Source organism: Capsella rubella, unplaced genomic scaffold (assembly GCF_000375325.1).
Source record: "Capsella rubella cultivar Monte Gargano unplaced genomic scaffold, Caprub1_0 scaffold_3, whole genome shotgun sequence".
In the NCBI taxonomy this organism is placed as follows: domain Eukaryota; kingdom Viridiplantae; phylum Streptophyta; class Magnoliopsida; order Brassicales; family Brassicaceae; genus Capsella; species Capsella rubella.
In genome coordinates, this window is record NW_006238921.1 from 6,134,888 (window position 1) to 6,147,601 (window position 12,714).

Sequence of the window (12,714 nt, forward strand, 5' to 3'; positions counted from 1 at the left end):
GTAGATCTCGACTACAGGATGTCAAACACCAATGTTACAGGGCAGTGCCCGGGTCCGATGAAGGCAACCTCTAATGGAGCCTTCCAAAACGAAAGCCCTCTTGATTTCGCGCTTCCTTTGATCATCCTACAGATTGTCTTGGTGGTTGCATTTACCAGGCTCCTGGCTTACTTTCTTAAACCTCTCAAACAACCTCGAGTCATTGCTGAGATCATTGTGAGTTTCCTGCAATCTCTTTGTAATTTTCTTATCATTCTGACGATAATCAGTTAATCACATAGCAACAGAGACTAAAATGGAATGCATCTGTAGGGAGGGATACTGCTTGGACCTTCCGCACTGGGACGAAGCAAGGTTTATCTTGACACCATCTTCCCAAAGAAGAGCTTGACCGTTTTAGACACACTCGCCAACATCGGTCTTCTGTTTTTCTTGTTCCTAGTTGGGCTTGAGCTCGACTTTGCAGCGATCAGAAAAACTGGGAAGAAATCACTATTGATAGCCCTAGCTGGGATCTCACTTCCTTTTATACTGGGTGTAGGCACATCTTTTGTTCTAAGTGCTACCATAAGCAAAGGAGTCCATCAGCTTCCTTTTATTGTCTTCATGGGTGTTGCCTTATCAATCACTGCCTTCCCTGTGCTTGCTCGTATCCTAGCTGAGCTAAAGCTTCTAACAACCGACATTGGACGTATGGCTATGTCAGCAGCAGGAGTGAACGATGTTGCAGCTTGGATACTCCTTGCGCTTGCTATTGCTCTCTCAGGAGATGGGACTTCTCCACTGGTATCTGTTTGGGTTCTTCTTTGTGGATCTGGATTTGTGATCTTTGCAGTTGTGGCAATCAAACCTCTCCTTGCTTATATGGCTAGACGCTGTCCTGAGGGAGAACCTGTGAAGGAACTCTATGTTTGTGTCACTTTAACCTTGGTTTTATCAGCAAGCTTTGTTACAGACACTATTGGGATACACGCGCTGTTCGGGGCGTTTGTAGTAGGCATAGTAACTCCTAAAGAAGGACCATTTTGCAGGGTTTTGACAGAGAAGATAGAGGATCTGGTCTCGGGGCTTCTTCTACCACTGTATTTTGCGGCTAGCGGTCTTAAAACTGACGTAACAACTATCAGAGGAGGACAGTCATGGGGACTTCTAGTTCTTGTCATACTCACCACTTGTTTTGGGAAGATTTTCGGAACCGTTGGGGCCTCCATGCTCTGCAAGGTTCCTTTCAGAGAAGCCATGGCACTTGGTGTCCTTATGAACACCAAAGGTTTAGTAGAGCTCATTGTTCTTAACATTGGCAAGGACCGGAAGGTATAGATTCTTGAAAGCCATAATAAGATTTATTAGATGTTTAAAAGCCGAGTGATCTAATTAAGTATGTTTGCGAGCAGGTTCTGAATGATCAAGCATTTGCGATCTTAGTCCTCATGGCATTGTTCACAACCTTCATCACAACTCCAATTTTAATGGCCATCTACAAGCCTGCAAGAAAAGGAGCACCATACAAGCACAGAACCATCCAAAGAAAAGATCATGATTCTGAGCTGCGGATACTTGCTTGCTTCCACAGTAGCCGCAACATCCCCACATTGATCAATCTGATTGAATCATCAAGAGGAACAGGCAAAAAGGGACGCCTTTGCGTTTACGCGATGCACCTAATGGAGCTTTCTGAACGATCATCAGCGATAGCAATGGTTCACAAAGCTCGGAACAACGGAATCCCAATCTGGAACAAGATAGAGAGATCAACGGATCAGATGGTGATTGCTTTCGAGGCTTACCAGCATCTAAGAGCCGTAGCGGTTAGACCCATGACAGCAATCTCTGACCTCAGCAGCATCCACGTAGACATATGCACAAGCGCGCATCAGAAACGAGTAGCGATGATACTGCTTCCGTTTCACAAGCATCAGAGAGTGGACGGAGCGATGGAGTCAATCGGAAATGGGTTCCATGAAGTGAACCAACGGGTCTTACAGCGAGCTCCTTGCTCAGTCGGGATTCTCGTGGACAGGGGACTTGGAGGAGCCTCCCAGGTTGTAGCCAGTGAGGTAGCTTACAAAGTTGTGGTTCCATTCTTCGGAGGCCTGGACGACAGAGAAGCTCTCGCCTACGGTATGAAAATGGTGGAGCATCCAGGAATCACACTAACCGTTCTCAAATTTGTAGCTGCGAGAGGGACACTAAAGCGATTTGAGAAGAGTACACAAGACGAAAATGAGAAGAAAGAAAAAGAGACTGATGAAGAGTTTGTGAGGGAGTTGATGAATGATCCAAGAGGAAATGAGTCGTTGGCTTACGAGGAAAGAGTCGTTGAGAGCAAAGACGATATCAACGCGACGCTTAAGTCGATGAGCAAATGCAATCTCTTCGTGGTTGGAAGAAATGCAGCTGTTGCGTCGTTGATAAGCAGTACGGATTGTCCGGAGTTAGGACCAGTTGGCCGTTTGTTGTCGTCATCAGAGTTTTCCACCACTGCGTCGGTGCTCGTCGTTCAGGGATATGATCCGGCAGCAGATACACGGCCGCTCGTTGAGGAAGATGCTAATTACGATCATGCTGCCAGAGATATTTCAGACTCAACTGTCTGAACGGATTTATTTTTATAAGAAAAAAAAAGAAAGAGTACCTCATTTTATTTTTGCGTCTCACGAAATATTTTGATTTTGTTTTTGATTGGGACGAACTTGGAGTGTCTCGATCTATATTGCTCTTTTGTATTCCCCTAAAATGATGGTTGCCATTAGATTTACGGGCATCAAAGTCGACCTGAGTTATCAAAGGAATAAATATTTTTAAGATACCAAACCTTTCTAGCTAGAGCTAGTCATCAACATGATTCATGGAACGGATACAAACAAAGTCTTCAGCTCATTTTTTCCTGCAGAGACCAGATCACTTTATCTCTCGGCATGAAGCCATGAAGTCTTGATTTTTTTTTGCATTGCAGGTACCAATCTTTTGCTAAAAAAAATAGTATTTGAGAACATAACCAAGTAAACAGATGTCTAGATTATGTTAAATTTTTTTATTTTTGTCTATCTCCAATATTCTATGATCTCTATAGTCGATCCTTGACATTTATAGATACTTATACCATCTTATGATGAAATACATGAAAAAATATGTAAAGTCTAGTGTTCTTATAAACTCTTGATTGGAACTTTATCATTGATCAAAATTTGTAAAACCCAAAGCCAAAACCAAATACAACTTAGCCATAATAGCTGTGGTGCAATCAAAGTTGAACCAAATTTAGAATCGATCAATATTTTGAATTTTATGCCAAATATAATTAACCGAAATTGGAATAGTAAACTGGAGTACGAGTGTTAAGTTATTAACTAATTGAATCAAATAAACCAAAACTTATTAAGAATCTGTTAAATTAGGGTTTGTTATAGGCTTCCAACTCAAAACCAATTGGCAATGAGTGGATTGGCCCTAACCCTTTATATATTACTTAAGTCCCCTCACATCTTCCGATGTGGGATCTTTTCTCCACACGCCCCCTCGAGATAATGGCTCTTTTTAGCCATTAATCTCGACAGAATCCATCACGCCCCCTCGAGATAATGCTCTTCTAAGCTATCTCGATGGAATTGGGACTTCTTTTGGGCCATCAATTAATGGGGTGATCGGGCCTCTATCCGGGCCGGATTAAGTAATGGGTCAGCGTGTGTTCGGGCTCTGATACCATGTTAAATTAGGGTTTGTTATAGGCTTCCAACTCAAAACCAATTGGCAATGAGTGGATTGGCCCTAACCCTTTATATATTACTTAAGTCCCCTCACATCTTCCGATGTGGGATCTTTTCTCCACAGAATCCATATGTATTTCAATTTCAAGTTTCTTCTACTACTTCGTTAACATTTATAAGTTTGGCATACTTTTCTTTAAAACCGAATCAAAACCAAAATTTTGTCAAACCGAATCGAATTTGCATATTTGTAAAGTAAAAAATCGGAATCTCTCCCTATCTTAAATTACCTCCTGAAGAGTTTTGAATGCAAGAAAATGGACCACAACCGCCAATGTCACCGACAAGAGTCAAAAAAGAGGCGTAATAAATAAACTAACACATTTTCGAACAAGAGTCCATAACGTTAACAAATAAACTCTCACACACACATGCTGTGTATTCCATTATTACTCTGTCTCTCACGCTCTCTCTTCTCTTCTCTTCTTTAAAAACCTCTCACCAAACTTTATACTCCATTTGACAAAGAGAACACCAACTAACTCTCTTTTAAAAAAAACACAACATGAGCTACACTCTCTTTCTCCTTCTGCTCACTCTCGTCCACTCCACTTTCTCTTCGTTAGCTCCTACGGACCGAGCTGCCTTGGAATCCGTCAGAGGCTCTTTAACCGACATGCCAGGTTCAGCCTTCTTCTCATCCTGGGATTTCGCAGTCTCTGACCCTTGTTCCTCCTTCTCAGGCCTTACCTGCTCTTCTCTCGGCCGTGTCACCGGCTTATCTCTTGGCCCTAATCTCTCCGGTTCTCTCTCCCCTTCCATCTCCAATCTTACCCACTTAACCCAACTCATTCTCTACCCAGGCTCAGTCACCGGTCCTCTCCCTCCTCGGTTCGATTCCCTCCCTCTCCTCCGAGTCATTTCCTTAACAAGAAACCGCTTAACCGGTCCTATACCCGATTCTTTATCATCTCTCTTAAACCTCCACACTCTTGACCTTAGCTATAACCAACTCTCAGGTTCTCTCCCTCCTTTTCTCACTACTCTTCCTCAACTCAAGGTCCTTGTTTTAGCCTCAAACCATTTCTCCAACAACCTTAACCCTGTCTCTAGCCCCTTGTTCCATTTAGACTTAAAGTTGAACCAAATCTCCGGCGAACTCCCACCCGCTTTCCCGATCACTCTCCGGTACTTATCTCTCTCCGGAAACTCAATGGAAGGCACAATCAATGCCCTGGAGCCATTAACAGAGCTAATATACATCGATCTCAGCATGAACCAGTTCACCGGCGCAATCCCTAACTCACTCTTTAGCCCCACAATCTCAACAATGCTACTACAACGAAACAACTTCACATCCATCGCCACCTCCATAGCGCCGTCATTATTACCACAGGGCTCCATAGTTGATCTGAGCCATAACTCAATCTCCGGAGAGTTACCTCCCGCGCTCGCCGGAGCAGAGGCTCTGTTCTTGAACAATAACCGTCTCACAGGAGACATTCCAGAGGAATACGTCAAGAGCTTAATCAACGGTACAACAAAACAGCTCTTCTTGCAACATAACTACTTGACGAGATTCCCTTGGAACTCTGGTCTCCAACTACCAGACTCTGTTTCTCTCTGTTTGTCCTATAACTGTATGGAGACGGATCCAATCGTTGGTTTGTCCACGTGTCCGATCGAAGTTGCACCTCTGCTCTCAAGACCTGCTTCACAATGTTCAAGATTCTACAATCACAGCTCCACAGGTTAAAGATCAAGTTTTGTTTTTTTCAATCCAAAGTAATTTGCAGAAAATGACAAGTTTTTTTTTTAGAAGCATTATCTCTACAAAACAAAAGATGACATTTTTAGAAATTGAACCGTTATGTCTCCTAGTGTTTTCTTAAAAAAATCAAAAGTTGAAAAAAAGATCTGTAATAGTGTGGTCCTCACGTGTAAATCAGATTGTAGTGTTTATGGAATATATAATTTTACAGATTGGTCCTTTTCTTGTTTTCTTTCATTTGATTATTAGACATATATGCCATTTTGAGATGAAGGAAATAAACACACCATTGGTTTTCTATGTTTCCTTATCTTCAATTGTCATTATCTTTTAATAAAAAAAGGTATAAACTTTTTATTCAATTCTGTGGTCTGGAGAGCACTCAAAATAGTGAAATACTGTTTATATAAAATGATTGAAGATATTTGTATCCAAGCACGTTGGATATGGATGAGTTAAGAACTTGCTAAAGCATAATGTTGTTGATTTAGTAAACCATTAACAGCTTAAATGCCAAATAATTAGCTGTTTACAGACATACCGACACAGAATTTTTAAGTAATAAAGTAGCATAAAGCTATCTGATTTGTCAGAATGTAAAAAACGAGTCCAAGTTGACTCCTTAAGAGCTTTGATTCTCGTTCCAATAATACTTCCTCCACCATCTCTCCTCACGTAGATCTAAGAAACAGAGGAAGGGATGAGAAAGGGAGTTCTGAATCCAGACAGAGATCGTCAGATTATGGAACATGAGTTGCAGGAAACTGGGTTTAGTCCAGAGTCAGAGAAAGCCAAGAACAAGTATGTTGAAGAGGACGAAGATGAAGAGGATGAATCTGTGGAGAAGATCTTTGAGAGTAGAGAAGTACCTTCATGGAAGAAGCAGCTGACTTTGAGGGCTTTTGTGGTGAGCTTTATGCTAAGCATCTTGTTTAGCTTCATTGTTATGAAGCTTAACCTCACAACGGGAATCATACCTTCCCTGAACGTCTCAGCTGGTCTTCTGGGTTTCTTCTTTGTCAAGACATGGACCAAGATGCTCCATAGGTCTGGTCTCTTGAAACAGCCATTTACTCGTCAGGAGAATACTGTTATTCAGACCTGTGTTGTTGCTTCTTCTGGCATTGCCTTCAGCGGTAAAGAAAACTCATCTTCACATTGAATCAGATAACTCAATTAGAAATCTGTTTTGAATTGCATCTTGCCATAGTTTTGCTTGCGTGTGTGATTTGTGACATTCTGATACAAAAGAACGAATCTGTTGAGTCTTTTGTACTCATCATCATCACTCACCCGCTTTCTCTCTCTTTCTAGTTATGTCAAGGTTTTTTCTTTATAATAAATGTATCTACTTGGGCATATGAAAATATACAGGAGGGTTCGGGACATACCTCTTTGGCATGAGTGAACGAATTGCAAACCAATCAGGAGATGGTTACCGTGGAGTCAAGAACCCTTCTTTGGGTTGGATTATCGGTTTCCTCTTTGTTGTCAGCTTTCTTGGCCTCTTCTCAGTTGTTCCCCTGCGAAAGGTGGGTCATAATTTTTCTTTCCTGCTTTCTCTCTTGTGAACCAAAAAAGGAACACTGGGTTTTTTGAGATCTTACATTGCCAATTTCTGTGTGTTTGCAGATAATGGTAATAGACTTCAAACTAACATACCCAAGTGGTACTGCAACAGCTCATCTGATCAACAGCTTTCACACCCCTCTAGGCGCCAAGCTAGCAAAGTACTAATCTTTCAGTTCACTTTATGCACTTTCAAGTCAATGAGTTCTCTGCTTCTTTTTGACTCCATGCTGTTCTCTGCATCAGGAAACAAGTGAGGGTGTTGGGGAAATTTTTCTCTATAAGCTTCTTCTGGAGTTTCTTCCAATGGTTCTTTACTGGAGGAGAAAATTGTGGGTTCTCTAACTTCCCAACATTTGGACTCAAAGCTTACCAGTACAAGTAAGCTCCATAAACAGCTCACGTAAATCAAATTCTAGAGCATTGGCTTGAACCACACTCTGGCTTATTATTTTCTCAGTAATCCCAGTGCTGGTTCCTTTCTGGTGAGAGTCTGATATACAAACAGGTTCTACTTTGATTTTTCAGCAACATATGTTGGGGTTGGAATGATATGTCCATATATAATCAACATCTCTGTCCTTTTGGGAGGAATCCTCTCTTGGGGGATAATGTGGCCTCTTATTGAAACCAAAAAGGGAGATTGGTTCCCTGATAATGTCCCATCCAGCAGCATGCATGGTCTCCAAGCTTACAAGGCAAACGAAACTCTTTAAAATATTCCTCTGTTAATTATCTCTATGAATCGCCCTGCTTCAAGTTAATCTCTTTGTACTGGACTATGTTTTTTACTTTCAGGTATTTATAGCTGTTGCTATAATCCTAGGAGATGGCTTATACAACTTTTGCAAGGTGCTAAGCCGGACTCTTTCAGGACTATTTGTACAGCTTCGAGGCCCTACAACGTCTATTTCAAGAACCTCCTTCACACTCGAAGAAGACCCTCATGCTTCCCCATTAAGCCCAAAGCAGTCTTATGATGACCAACGCCGTACAAGATTCTTCCTTAAAGACCAAATTCCTACTTGGTTTGCTGTTGGAGGTTATATCATAATCGCTGCAACATCTACAGCAATCCTCCCTCACATGTTTCACCAGCTGAGATGGTATTACATTCTGGTCATATATATCTGCGCGCCTGTTTTAGCTTTTTGTAACGCTTATGGAGCGGGACTAACAGACTGGTCCTTGGCTTCAACTTACGGAAAGCTTGCCATATTCACAATAGGAGCTTGGGCTGGGTCTGAGCATGGTGGTATGCTGGCTGGTCTAGCAGCATGTGGTGTCATGATGAATATAGTCTCGACAGCTTCGGATCTGACACAGGACTTTAAGACAGGTTACCTCACGTTATCATCACCAAAGTCAATGTTTGTGAGCCAAGTAATTGGTACTGCAATGGGCTGTGTGGTATCTCCTTGCGTGTTCTGGCTATTCTACAAGGCGTTTGATGATTTAGGTCTCCCAAACAGTGAATACCCTGCACCGTTTGCTACTGTATATCGAAGTATGGCTAAACTAGGAGTGGAAGGTGTCTCATCTCTACCGAGAGAATGTCTCGTTCTATGCTACGCTTTCTTCGGTGTGGCGATTCTTATAAACATAGTAAAAGATAGTCTCCAGAGCAGATGGGGACGGTTCATTCCGCTTCCAATGGCAATGGCTATACCGTTTTTCTTAGGGCCTTACTTTGCAATTGACATGTGTGTGGGAAGTTTGATACTTTTTATCTGGGAAAGAGTAGATGCAGCCAATGCTGAAGCATTTGGGACAGCGGTGGCTTCGGGTTTGATATGCGGAGATGGGATTTGGTCTTTGCCCAGCTCAGTGCTCGCTATAGCCGGAGTTAACCCTCCTGTTTGCATGAAGTTTCTCTCTACTGCAACCAATTCAAAGGTCGACAACTTCCTGCAAAAATCCTCTTAAACTCAAATAAGTAATGTGTGAAAGTGTAATGATGCTTGAATTTTTCTTTTACCATTATGACGATTTTGAAAGTAACTCGTATATAAAGATCTTTAGATTCATGATTGTGAAACAGTTTAAAACTCTACAGATCACATGAAGAATAACCCAAACTTGCGTGGTTTAAGGACACAAAAATAGATTTTTGCTGTAACCCATAAGGCTCAGACGATTGAAGATGCTAACCTGAGGAAAATGGAGGTGGATCGCCGATTGTAACGCCGGAGATAGGAGCGAGGAGCACCGGGAAGAGAAGAAAGATGGATTCTTCCAATTGGGTTTTTAGACTTGAGAGGATCCAGGAATCTTCGTATGAGCATGAGCATGAGTGATCAGATTGGGTAGGTTTTAGAGAGTTAGGGATTTCAAAATCTTCCATTTGCTTTGACTCCATCTTCGATTAAATTAACAAAAATAGAGAGATGAGGTGTCGCAGTGACAGATATAAAAGGGTACGAGAGACCGTCATTTCCCTTCTCTCTCTTTCCCTCTTGTCTCCTTCAAATCCGTTCTTCCTTAAAATCATTTTCGCTCTCTGTTTACAAACTTCATTTGATTTTTTATTTGCCTCTGTTTCTCTCTCTCTCCCTCTCTGTGATTGTTGTCTTCATCAGAATGAACGGGAAGGCCTCTGTTTCCAAGGAGCTCAACGCCAAACATTCCAAGGTCCCATCTTTTTGTTTTCTCATTCTTTTTTGGTTTCACCATTGATTTGGCGTCTGTAAGGCTGAAAGGTTAGAGATTTGTGTGGGTTATAGATATTGGAAGCACTTTTGAAGCACCCAGACAATCGAGAATGTGCAGATTGTAGATCAAAGTAAGCATCAAAGCATGATTGATGATACCATTTTCTCATCCTTCTTCATCTTCTCAAGGCTCATTTAACAAAAAATGATAAGAGTTTGTGTTGTTGGATCTATCTTATTTACAGGGCACCAAGATGGGCAAGTGTGAACCTTGGGATATTCATTTGTATGCAATGCTCTGGAATCCATCGTAGCCTCGGCGTCCACATCTCACAGGTGCCTCCCTAAAGCATCTCTCTTTAATTGATTGTGTTGATTATGAATCATACAAATTAGTGTTACTGATGAATTTTGAAACAGGTACGGTCTATAACTCTGGATACATGGCTTCCAGATCAGGTTGCTTTCATGCAATGTAAGCTCCTCTTTTTGTATACATAATGAACCTATTCAGTAGTTGAATTCATATCAATCCCATAGCTTGATCATCTTATTCTCGGTCTAGCTACGGGTAATGCTAAGGCCAATCGGTATTGGGAATCAGAATTGCCTCCTCATTTCGAGAGAAGTTCAAGCGACACGTTTATAAGAGCCAAGTACTGGATTCTTTTCTATGCTAGATAATGTTGCCTTTGCTGCTTCCTCTCATCTGCTACGAGACAACTTTAGCTTGAATATTTTTTGCTTCTGTTTATCTTATTTAGATACAATGAGAAGAAATGGGTTTCACGGGGAGGGATTCAACCGGCTCCTGTAGTTAGTAAGCTAAGCAAAGTTAGTCACTTGGTAGAGAGCGGATATAAGCCTGAAACTCCAAAGAAAGCTAGAACTCTTTCACTTGACGAAGAGATCCTTCTTAATCATGTTCTTCAAGTAACACCTCCAGAAATAAGAATTCGTGCGGTATGTGTTATCTCACAAAGTTCACCCTCTTAATCCAAACATATGTTTATCATTTTCCGTTTCCTATATGATCATTGGATTGGGAATTCATTCGCATTATTTGTCCTGTGGCAAAAATCAACAAAGTTTTTAGAGAAGGATCTTGAATTGCTTTTCATTAATTGTGCTGGAATGCAGGGTTCAGTAGATATGAAGGAGAACGTATATGTTCTACCTCTACCAGTGATAGAGGTCAAAAAACCAAATCAAAAGAATGAGATTTTCTCCAGCGAGTTGAATCATAATAGAAGAACCACCATAGCACCACCCTCGAGCTGGGCGACATTCGACTGTAAGGCCAAGACTAGGAATTTTCTTTTATCTTTGTGTGAATCTGAAGTTTTTGATTTTGAAAAAATCTCTGATGTAGAACAGGAAGAGAAGAGATGAAGAAGAGGAAGATGCAGGCTTTGGAAACAAATCATCATGTGTACTTTAATTATTATAGTCAACAGGTTGGCTAAGATGGGATGATGCAAAAGACAACAATGGAAGTTGGTTCTGTTTTCTATTTTCTTCATTTGTAATCCAATTTTGGTTGCTTTGTAAACTAAATCATTTTTTAATACAATGGAAGACATCTTGAGTATGTATTTGACAAAAGAAAAGCAATACAACTCACGAATGCATTATTTTGAATTGCTTGAGAAGTAAGCATCAATTGATTGGTCCATACTCCATAACAACAGTAATAATTTCAGTAGTCAGCTTTGAGTCATTCACTTTGAGAGTCATTGTGTTTCATTTGGTTTTGAATTATGTTCGGTTTATTGTGAATTCTATTCGGTTTAGTTTGGTTGGTTCCATAATAGAAATCGTATAAAATTGAACCGAACCTAAACACACTAAAACTGGGTTTATTGAGAAGAAACAAAGTTGACCAAATTCGAAAAGGCCTAATAGAGATATGGGCCTTAGGCCCGCGAGGGAAACACAAACTGGATTTAGGAAGAGGAACAGAGCAATTGTGGTGTTTAGTAGACTGAAGAGTGACGGAGATGGCGGCGAACGCGTGTCTACCTTCGCCGGCAGCGATGACAGTCCGGCCAGAGGAAGGCGTTCCGAATTCGAAATCTACGCAGAGCCAACCTAGGCTCTATCTCACCAAACCTTCATGGATAGTCAGAACTCAGGTGTGAAACCAAAAACCTCAATTTCTATCTCTAGACTAAGATATCAGAAATAAGAATGAGCTTAGAGCTAATGAATTCGATGGTTAACAGTCCGGAGTTAAGGCTTGTACAAAGAGAAAGGAGAAAGACCGATGCGTAATTTGCCATGGAACTGGAAGAGTCGATTGTTTCAATTGTCGTGGGAAAGGTAACAAACAGAACTTGTCTCTCTGTTTCTCAACTTATAAAATTCTCATAAAGAAACTTGCTTTTTGTGATAAAGGGAGGACTAATTGTGTGGATGAGGAAATGCTTCCAAAAGGACAATGGCCCAAATGGTGAATATTTTGAAGACAAAAGATGTTCTTGAGGCTTGTATCTCTCTAGTATTTGATTCAAGAACTAAAGAAGTTTAAAGTTTCTCGTTTTTTTTTTTTTTGGTGATTTGGTCACAGGTGCAAGGGCTGTGGAGGAAGTGGATTAAGTGACTGTTCTCGCTGTCTTGGCACTGGAGAGTACAGATACATTATGGGCTTCCGCTTCTTAAAACAAGACGATGATGTCGATCCTCCATAATGATTTTCTGAAACCTTTAATGATAGTTTCCTTGCCAGTTATGGTAGATGTTCATTAGGCATAAAACATTAGTAATGTAAATGGTTCATTGTTGCTCCTGACTTGTTGGGTTTGTTTGTAATCGTCATGGTCACATACTCACATTTTGTGCCTTTTGAGTCTACACAAGTCCTCTAGGAAGACAGATGAAAAGGCAGCTAGTATTACCTTTATATATTTATAAACACATATTGAAACTTAGAAGATGATTTGCCAATTATATACTTCATTGGTTGCTTTCAACCGCCACCATTGATCAAAAAGCTTCATCTATAGAGTATTATGGA

The 12,714-nt window shown here is 40.9% G+C and overlaps 5 protein-coding genes and 1 long non-coding RNA gene across 12 annotated transcripts; 5 read left to right on the forward strand and 1 right to left on the reverse strand.

The window, feature by feature from the left end:
• The first annotated feature begins 1 nt into the window (after nt 1).
• Nucleotides 2-2,791, forward strand: LOC17893457 (cation/H(+) antiporter 19). The gene is made up of 3 exons (XM_006296952.2): nt 2-216; nt 313-1,314; nt 1,395-2,791. The coding sequence occupies exons 1-3, from the start codon at nt 19-21 to the stop codon at nt 2,595-2,597; spliced, it is 2,403 nt and encodes an 800-aa protein (XP_006297014.1). The 5' UTR covers nt 2-18; the 3' UTR covers nt 2,598-2,791.
• Nucleotides 2,792-4,044: 1,253 nt separating this feature from the next.
• Nucleotides 4,045-5,690, forward strand: LOC17891338 (leucine-rich repeat receptor-like serine/threonine-protein kinase BAM2). The gene has a single exon (XM_006297785.2). It carries the CDS (start codon nt 4,273-4,275, stop codon nt 5,461-5,463), a length of 1,191 nt encoding a protein of 396 aa, XP_006297847.1. The 5' UTR covers nt 4,045-4,272; the 3' UTR covers nt 5,464-5,690.
• Nucleotides 5,691-6,158: 468 nt separating this feature from the next.
• On the forward strand, nt 6,159-9,192 carry LOC17892223 (probable metal-nicotianamine transporter YSL5). Of its 4 annotated transcripts, none has more exons than XM_023785350.1 (7): nt 6,159-6,614; nt 6,853-7,010; nt 7,111-7,208; nt 7,294-7,428; nt 7,556-7,745; nt 7,846-8,943; nt 9,104-9,192. In XM_023785350.1, the coding sequence occupies exons 1-7, from the start codon at nt 6,179-6,181 to the stop codon at nt 9,110-9,112; spliced, it is 2,124 nt and encodes a 707-aa protein (XP_023641118.1). In that variant the 5' UTR covers nt 6,159-6,178; the 3' UTR covers nt 9,113-9,192. The 4 variants fall into 4 exon arrangements, with proteins under 4 accessions (XP_023641118.1, XP_023641117.1, XP_006297072.1 ...); XM_023785349.1 differs by having other exon boundaries at nt 9,089-9,127; XM_006297010.2 differs by lacking the exon at nt 9,104-9,192 and having other exon boundaries at nt 7,846-9,087.
• On the reverse strand, nt 6,522-7,287 carry LOC111831383. Its single transcript, XR_002834578.1, has 3 exons — nt 7,086-7,287; nt 6,870-7,001; nt 6,522-6,717 (listed from the first exon to the last, which is right to left on the reverse strand). It is a non-coding gene; the product is annotated as an uncharacterized LOC111831383 (long non-coding RNA).
• Nucleotides 9,193-9,214: 22 nt separating the features above from the next.
• LOC17891466 (probable ADP-ribosylation factor GTPase-activating protein AGD15) lies at nt 9,215-11,289 on the forward strand. 4 transcript variants are annotated; one of them, XM_023785354.1, is made up of 10 exons: nt 9,215-9,353; nt 9,449-9,464; nt 9,627-9,678; nt 9,771-9,829; nt 9,944-10,034; nt 10,119-10,173; nt 10,264-10,354; nt 10,463-10,661; nt 10,839-10,992; nt 11,076-11,289. In XM_023785354.1, coding segments are annotated over exons 3-10 (702 nt in total). In that variant the 5' UTR covers nt 9,215-9,353; nt 9,449-9,464; nt 9,627; the 3' UTR covers nt 11,078-11,289. The 4 variants fall into 4 exon arrangements, with proteins under 4 accessions (XP_023641122.1, XP_006299898.1, XP_023641121.1 ...); XM_006299836.2 differs by having other exon boundaries at nt 9,215-9,464; XM_023785353.1 differs by lacking the exon at nt 9,449-9,464 and having other exon boundaries at nt 11,071-11,289.
• Nucleotides 11,290-11,686: 397 nt separating this feature from the next.
• Nucleotides 11,687-12,626, forward strand: LOC17891760 (protein disulfide isomerase pTAC5, chloroplastic). The gene is made up of 4 exons (XM_006298728.2): nt 11,687-11,833; nt 11,924-12,020; nt 12,096-12,150; nt 12,268-12,626. Exons 1-4 carry the CDS (start codon nt 11,699-11,701, stop codon nt 12,386-12,388), a joined length of 408 nt encoding a protein of 135 aa, XP_006298790.1. The 5' UTR covers nt 11,687-11,698; the 3' UTR covers nt 12,389-12,626.
• Nucleotides 12,627-12,714: the final 88 nt, after the last annotated feature.